This window comes from Solanum tuberosum, unplaced genomic scaffold (genome assembly GCF_000226075.1).
Source record: "Solanum tuberosum cultivar DM 1-3 516 R44 unplaced genomic scaffold, SolTub_3.0 scf00096, whole genome shotgun sequence".
Lineage (NCBI taxonomy): Eukaryota > Viridiplantae > Streptophyta > Magnoliopsida > Solanales > Solanaceae > Solanum > Solanum tuberosum.
The window spans coordinates 1,309,247-1,317,987 of record NW_006239025.1 but is presented as its reverse complement, the minus strand read 5'-3'; the positions used below and the strand labels follow the sequence as shown (position 1 = coordinate 1,317,987).

The 8,741-nt window shown below is 33.2% G+C and overlaps 1 protein-coding gene across 1 annotated transcript; it reads right to left on the bottom strand.

Moving 5' to 3' along the window:
* Window positions 1-954: 954 nt before the first annotated feature.
* Window positions 955-4,604, bottom strand: LOC102593999 (mitochondrial inner membrane protease subunit 1). Its single transcript, XM_006348289.2, has 4 exons — window positions 4,379-4,604; window positions 4,077-4,301; window positions 2,030-2,140; window positions 955-1,272 (listed from the first exon to the last, which is right to left on the bottom strand). The coding sequence occupies exons 1-4, from the start codon at window positions 4,505-4,507 to the stop codon at window positions 1,240-1,242; spliced, it is 498 nt and encodes a 165-aa protein (XP_006348351.1). The 5' UTR covers window positions 4,508-4,604; the 3' UTR covers window positions 955-1,239.
* Between the last annotated feature and the right edge of the window lie 4,137 nt (window positions 4,605-8,741).

Sequence of the window (8,741 nt, the reverse complement as noted above, 5' to 3'; positions counted from 1 at the left end):
CTAAGACAATTAAAATACATAATCTAATTTTAATTTCCCTTAAATATTTAGTAATGTAACTAATACTTATTAAACTTATTTTAGCATGATTTAGTACTTTTAAATTATGATCATTTTCATTATGACTTTGCAATATTTATTTTATATGATGATTTCATTATTATTATTTTGAATAATTTAATGTCATTAATCATATCATATTTTGTGCTATTTTCTTAAGAAACACTTAGATAGTTGTATTTTGGTAGGACTAAAGAAATATTTGAAGCACAAGTAAATTATATGTTTGTATGAATACTTTACCGGAAATACCCGAAAAAACGAAAAACTTGAAAATATCCGAAAAAACCTGAGTTTTATTGGTTTGATTTGGTTTATAAATTCAAAATTTCAACACAAATGGTTTGGTTTGATATTTGAAAAACCTGAACCAACCCGGCCATGTACACCCCTACATCATATAATAATAATTTTACTATTATTTCTTTTGAATATATGGATAACAAAAATTATCAAGAGCCCTACATTTCAATGTGTGTTGGTGAAGTCGTTGTTGCAATTCCAATGTGTGTGTGACACGTTTATCGCCGTAACAAGGTACTCCTAGTACATAACCGTGATCTTTAACTTAGTCTCGATTGTTGTATATGTCTCGTAAGTTGTAACCTTACATATATAAAGAACACAATACACATGTGTCTACTTATTCAACATTATACATTTAACATAAAATTGTGTCATCATGTAGGCCACGTTAAACAGCACATTCTTACGATGTAATAAATGTTTGTGAAGATATTTGATATCTTAGACATTACCTAGATGATATAGCTTTTATGTATATATAATAGGCGCTTTAATACTTTTGTACTCGCAAGTTAGCTAAGTTTGCTTTAATCTTATAATTACTCTCATAAATATTTTGTCCCTCAATTTTTTGCTTGATTTCATACCTTAAATCAAAGATATTTTAAACCATAGACATTACAAATGTACAGAAAATCAAATTCATGGTTTCAAGTTTCAACTGATTCCTTAGAATATGTACAAACTCTCTTCAGCACTTCAAAAACTACTTAGCCACAGGAAATAAAGCATCCTTACCAAAATGAATTACTAGTAATCATTATTCAGAATTGGTTCTTCCTAGAAAGAAGGCAATAATCAAAGGAGGACTGGTAAAGAATCACATTTCCCATTTCAATTGTATATCTTCAATACAATACATTGTTTTTGTTGTCATAACGAGCCAAAGCCCTCTGGCGGCCACACCTGCATGTGCAAACAAGAAGGGTCAGCTAACTAGTTTTACCTACCAGATTTTCAAATGGTTACTACACCCCAAATGTTTGTGCATCAATGACCATATATCGATATCAATATTGTTGATGTGAGTAGATGAATTTGCAAAAAGAAGTGTTCCAAGTAAAGGTACACAACTATCATATAATCAAATTAAAGACTTCAAAGTAGACAATGGTTATGTTAAGAATAGGGAAGCTCTTATATTGTTCAGGATGTAAAGACAGATAAACTACAATTGAATATGAGACTAGAAGTTAGCAGAGTTCCGGATAAACTTGCCTAAGCAACAGGCTGGAGTTCTCTAGTGGTAAACCGATTTTTTAAGGGGGAACACAAGATGCTAATCTATCCGCAGGTAAAGTTATTTCAGAAGTTGAGGATTCATTACTATGATTTGAATGATTTTATCAACAGTACGACCTAGATAATTGACCAAACGGAAAAATTCAACTCATGCAAACCTTTCGAAGAAAACACCAATCATCAATTTCTACGCCAAGTAGTTAGGGCCTATTTGATTCTTCATAGGAATAACATATGTACGCTTTAGTCTGTGTAAGATTCTCTATTTTTTGGTGCACTCCTTGTGTAAGTGGTTATTCCCCAGAACATCAATAAGTTATTACTTTACCCACACACAAAAATGCAAGCTTTAGAACCTTTATAAATAGAAGAAAGCAGATAAGTTCAGTCTCACTAAGATAGTAAAGATAATATAACTTACTCTATACAACACTTTTCCCAGGATAAGGCCACAAGGGATTGGCCCCAGTTGCCGTGAATCCTTCGAAGCAAAGATGTTATCTCCCTGAATCCAAACATGCCCCTTTGGAACCTAGATAACCCCACACCAAGATAAACGAGTAGGAGGGGAAAAAACCACAGAAATTATTAGAATATAGGGCATTACAAATAAAACTACAGGATATTATGGAATGAGAAAACTAGATATCACCTCATTCACATAGTAAGCAGTGGAATGTCACCTCAAAGATGAAGAAACTTTTTCTCTTCCAACTGAATATATTTATTATCACAGGAAAGAATTCCAAGCCAGTTTCAAATTGTTATTTCAGGTGGTATTCCAGAAAATCAGAATGAAACTACTAGAAAGCATACAACATCTAAATAAAGTAAAAATAGAGCATTTTTTTGAGAAGTGCTTCAAATAAAATCCTCATTTATATATAATGATTAGAGGGCAAGGCCCATTGTCTACCGAGTTTCGAACTGTGCACTACTGACACTTCGGGTTTACTCGGTTATTAAATAAAGAAAATTGAATTCTCATTTTCCCGTTTACTTTGAGATGAAACGTGGCAAAAGAAATAGGTTCACATACTCTGCCAAAATGAAAGGACCTTGAATATAAGAAACTGAAGGTGAGCCTGGAAACAGCAATGAGAGAGAAAACCTAAGTGGGTAAGCATAAGGAAGCTTGGTGGCATGCCTAACATTGTGTTCAGAGCCCAAATTTCAGGTTTCTTAAGAGAATTGACACCACACTATCCTAGGTCCTGGCAATTACAAATACTAAAGAAGACAGTAAGATCCATACTCAGCATGTGACGGGGCACCTTTTTGCACACCATATATTAATAAGAATTAGAGTACTTCCCAAGCAATTGGTGGATGTTTTTGGTCATATGCGGTTCTCTTTACAACAACTATGCCTCAATGCTAAACTAGTTAGGATCCAGTGCTTCCTAAATTATCTTCTTAACTAGCTTTGGACAAATAGTTGGTGTTTTGAAACAACTTCACTCCACTGGATTTTAAATCTACCAATGTTATCTTTTAACATTAATCATCCTAGAGTCCGAACCACTGGCAAACAAATTTGTAGGTCTATATAGGCCAAACCATCTAATGTGACCTTCTTTTGTTTTATCCTATGTGTGGTTAAGTGGTTTCTATGAAAGGGTGGAAAACTAGGAAGCCCAAAGATTGAAAGATACAACTTTTTCTCTCATTTGCTTAAATAAGTAAAGAGACTCCAAGAATTTAAAGCATTCACTGCAGAAACTAGTAACTGTCTGTTATCTCTAACTAAGTTGAAATCTAATGAAGAACAAAGAGGTTTGCATCTATAAGGAAAGAGAAAAGACAGAGAGCACTAGGAAGATAAAAACAGTGAATCCACAGACCAATGACAAAACTGGACTATAGTTAATAGAAAATCATCAACAATAGAAATTAAGCAGCCACAAGTCTTAGAAGAATTGGCTTGGCAGTCATGTAACTCCTCGAGAATCATGTTATTCGCCTGTCACGTGTTGCCACTAGAGTCATAAATACCTGCAGTAAGCTCCTGGCTCACCCCTATCTCTAGAGGTCTAATCCCAAGCACATTTTTGTTTAAAAGCTCCTGACTCGCCCCTATCTCTAAAGAGGCTAATCCTAGCACATTTTCGTTTAAAAGCTCCTAACTCGCCCCTATCTCTTAAGGGGCTAATCCTAGGACATTTTTGTCTAAAACTCCTGACTCACCACTATCTCTAAAGGAGCTAAATCCTAGGACATTTTATTTTAAAAGCTCCTGGCTCACCCTATCTCTAAAGGGATTAATCCTAGCACATTCTTCTTTAAGCCTTCCTATGACTTCTTCATTACAGCAATAACTCATGCTATATTATAGAGCACACATATGGTCATAAACTTAGCCAACAAAAGGAACACATTGCTTGAGATATGGCTTCTCACTTAACAACTATCAAAAATCAATCCAAAAATCGAGAAAGGCCAAAATTACACAGAAGAAAAGAGCACACCTTTAAGCTAATATATCGGTCACTTCTTGAAGGGTCAGCTAGAAAAGTGACAGTATCACCCTCCATACCAATAATTCGTTTAGTTACAGTCTTTCTAGGGTTCTCAGGTGACCGAACAAGGATTACATCTCCGGGTCCCAACTTATCCAACAACGGCGACAAATGTTCAACCAGCAAAACGTCACCGGTAAGATTCAGGGTCGGCAACATGCTCGGACCGTACACCTAAAACAGTACAAAAATTCAAAAGCAAAACCTAATTTCTTACCGGAAAATTGCAGATAAAATGGAGAAATACGTACCATTACTGGAGAGAAAACGTAGTTGTTTGTGACATGTAATAAGCAGAGGAATTTGGCGATAAGAAGTGATTGTTGAATTCCGTCTTTGGCTTTGGATTTCCATTGACTCAAGCACTGAAACAATCGCATTATCCTCTTCCACCTTCACAAATCAATGAATGAATCAACAAAAAAAATAGGATTTGGGACTTTGTACAGTTTCAGAAATTAATTGCTGTAATTTTCTTTTCTTCACGATTACACCTTATTGCAGGAAGGTTAACTATTATTTCATAATGTATAGTTATTTTTCGTTGTTACATAATGTCATATATTCATAATTTGAATGATAAATTTATAATAAAAAAAATATTGAAAAGACCCTTAAACTTGACGCAAATTTTTAGTTTTATTACCGAACTATTGACAATCCTTCATAATTTGAATAATAAATTTATAATAAAAAAAATATTGAAAAGACCCTTAAACTTGACGCAAATTTTTAGTTTTATTACCGAACTATTGACAATCCTTCATAATTTGAATGATAAATCTATAATAAAAAAAAGTATTGGAAAGACCCTTAAATTTGAGGCAAATTATTAGTTTCAACACCGAACTATTGACAATCTTAAAACATTTCTCTACTTGATTAACTAAACTTACATACACTCGTGATCTTCCACATGACATAATAAGTAGTTTCAAACTCTTGTATGGCGTGTGACTCTTAGTAGGTGTTTGGCCATGCGATACCATATCACGATATGATATCGTGAGATGGAATCAGCGTTTGGACATGCGATTTTACGCTGATTCCATCTCATGATTCCATATCATGAGATGTGATTCAATATTCTCCAAAAACCATGATATGGAATTATATGGGAATTCCATATCGTGATTTGAGATATTTTAATACAAAAATTGATCCACGAGTTTATATTTTGTTAAAACAACCCCACATTTATATCTATTAACCTATTTATTTCATATGTAAATAAAATTTATAATCACATCATTACTTTTTAAAATTTATTATTCTCACCGACATAAAATTTATTATTCTCACTAACATATAGTCACTTTAACTCACACTAACCGATTGTTGAATAATAAATTTTTTCTGTTTATTTACTCCAACACTAAATTTATTACTTCTACCGTGTTGTATTTATTACAACTATAGTTATATCTATTTGAATATGGAGTGAAAGGTCTTCTTTTCATTTACTCTAATAAATTGAAATGAAAGTTAGGTTGGATAGGCTTAAATACATAATTATTTATACTCATCCATAAAGACTAGTACACTACAATTTATGTTCAATTTTTTTTTATTAAATTAAAGTTAGATGAAACAATTACTTAAGTGGAGAACAACTAGCTTTGTAATAATTTATTATGCGATTTTATAATTTTTTGTTTATTTGATAAGATTGAATAAACAATTGGGGATATTTTAATAGTTTTACAACTTATGAATTTTTATGTTTATGAGAAAATATACAACACAAAAATTTCATATCGCATGTCCAAACAAAACTTCAATTTTATCTCATGATTCCATATCATGATTTCATATCGCATGGCCAAACGGGCCCTTAATAAAAAATCGAGAGAAGTAATGAAAACACTCCTAAACTTGTCGAGAATTTAGGGGTGTATTTCACTCATGTTGAAGGATAGGGGTGTATTTAAGTTCAGTTAGTCAAGTAAAGGGGTGTTTTTAAGATTGACAATAGTTCGGGGATGAAACCAATAATTCACGCTTAGTTTAGCGTGTTTTCAATACTTCTCCTTAAAAAAAAAAAGGGTACAAGGTAAAACTTTTATAAAAATATAAAGATAAAAGATGAGATATTATTATTAAATAATAAAGAGAGAATTATCGAAAACATTCCTAAACTTGGCGTAAATTATTAGTTTCATCCATAAACTATTGTCTGCCTTAAAAACACCTTTTACTTGACTAACTAAAGTTAAATACACCTCCCGATCTTGCAACATTAGTGAAATACACCCCTAAATTCTCATCAAGTTTAGGGGTGCTCCTACTAGAGTTTGAGACCACTTGCTATGTCATGTGGCATATCGAGTGTATCAGGGGTGTATCTAAGTTTAGTTAGTCAAGTAGAGGGGTGTTTTAAGGCTGTCAATAGTTCGAAAAGGAAACTAATAATTTGCCCCAAATTCAGGGATGCTTTTTTATGCTTCTCTCAATAATAAATAAAGATAAAATGAGAAAAAAATATTATGTCAACGACGCAATCACACCAAATCGGTTATTACATGAAATGGTATTTCGTTGTTACTTAACAATAGATTTAAATGATACGATACAATATAATTTAAATAACAATCAAAACAAACAGTATATTTAAACTAACGATACAATATAAATATAAAGTATTAAAATATACTTGCAAACCCAAAAGTGATTTGAGATTTAATTAGGACACACATTTCCTACTCGTAAAAGGTTTCTAAATTTAAAACCTATGTGTTTCCAAAAATAGTTTAGTCCTATTCCTATAAGGTTTCTAAAATCAACAACTTATATTATAAATAAATATACATAATTCCTTGATTGTTTATGATCACGCAATTAAAAAAAAAAGTTACTGATTACTTTTTATTTATCGGTTAGCTTATTTTATTTACAAAAAAAAATCATAATCCTAATTCTAAAAGGACTTAATTAGAGCCATCAAAGCGGGCTTAGCCCATGGGCCGGTCCGACCCAACCCGTTATTGAGGTAGGGTTGGGATAGAATTTTTCAAGTCCATTTAAAACTAGGGCTTATAAGCCCGGTTCATATAAGTCCTTGGCCCTTGAGGGTTGATCTGGGTCGGGCCGGGGTCGGCCCATGGGCCAAAACTTTTTATTTAAGGATAACTTACAATAATCTCACTAGTACATAATCTAATTACTTAAATACACACTGTTGTAATATTATGAATCTTACCAGATTTTGGTACTTCCAGATACATGTATCTTGGAATAGATGAACTCAAAATTAGGTTAGACTCAAAATTAGGTTAATTTGTTCTAGATACACTCTATCCAAGTAGATTCGCATGTATCTGAGATACATAGACAAATTTCGGCCCCTCGCTTCCCTCCCATCTTGCTTGTCACTCTGTTATCTCACTCACGTATTTGATATGCGAGATACATGCTAATTATACTAGAGTTTTTGCTAGTGTTATTGAAACAACACCATTGTTTGTCATAGTTGATCTGAAAATCTTCTCATTTTCTTGATGTTATAGAATTATAAATTTGCAAAGAAAAAATGAAGGGCTAGCCCGCCCCAGCCCTCGGTCCTTCTAGGGTTGGGTTGGGTTCAGCATTTGCAGGCCCTTCCAAATGAAGGGCCGGTCCACCCTAGACCTTCAAATTCCTTGGCCCGCGAGGCTTGGACCTGATGGGACTGAGCCGTCCCTTTTTGACAGCTCTAGACTTAATTAAGGCATGTACTTCTTCAACTCCGAATCATAATAGGTTTATGAATGAATTAAAACTATAAAACCTTGTCTTTGCCTTCTAATTGTTCCATCTTCAAATTAAACTCTTCTGTTTTTAATACTTCAAGACTTGTCCCAAGGCAAAAATTCTAATTATTTAATTCATTATAGTTTTGAAATTATAAGTTCTTTTAATACTAATTTTTTGTTGCATACTTACTTATAATTTGTGTAAAAAATAATAGATGTCAAATCTCCCCTTCTATATTGTCTTCGGTGTTGAAGAAGAAGGAAGCTGACGATTGGAACAGGTCCAACGAAGCTGATTGACGTGTCTACAACAAGTGTTGATGAAGAAGGAAGCTGACGATTGGAACATGTCAAAGGAACATGTCCAACGAAGCTGACTGACGAGTTTACAAATTTCACAAAATCATGATGTGGCAATAGAAGGAGCTAGTGGTGTGCAAATAGAAAGAGCTCAAGTTATGGAAGTGGTGATAGATATTCCTGCTGATGATCCAAAAATTCAAGGCACAAACAATGACTGTTGTATCTGTTTAGGAGAATTTGAAGTGTGAACTGATACTTTCTACTTGTTGTCATAGATTTCACGCAGCTTGTATTATTCCTTGGTTATTAGCAAAAAAACAAGGCGTGCCCATTTTGTCGCACTTGCATTAGTACTATCACCACATATGCTCAAGTTGAAGATTTACTGAAGTTGTTCAACGGCCGCTTAAAATTTAGCGATACAGATAAAAAAATTGTATAATAAGTGATTAGGGTTCAACTATTAGAATCCACTTATGTAATAATAGTAGCAATGCAATTTACTTGATGTGTTACACAATTGGTACCAATTTCGTATAGTCAATTTATAATATAAATGTCCATCCAAGAAAGCCAAGAG

Coding starts and splice junctions, on each gene's coding strand:
- LOC102593999 (XM_006348289.2), bottom strand. CDS start 4,507: ATGCGATTGTTTCAGTGCTTGAGTCAATGGAAATCCAAAGCCAAAGAC. Junction 4,302..4,378: donor ACGTTTTCTCTCCAGTAATG/GTACGTATTTCT, acceptor GTACTGTTTTAG/GTGTACGGTCCGAGCATGTT. Junction 1,273..2,029: donor TGGGAAAAGTGTTGTATAGA/GTAAGTTATATT, acceptor TTGCACATGCAG/GTGTGGCCGCCAGAGGGCTT.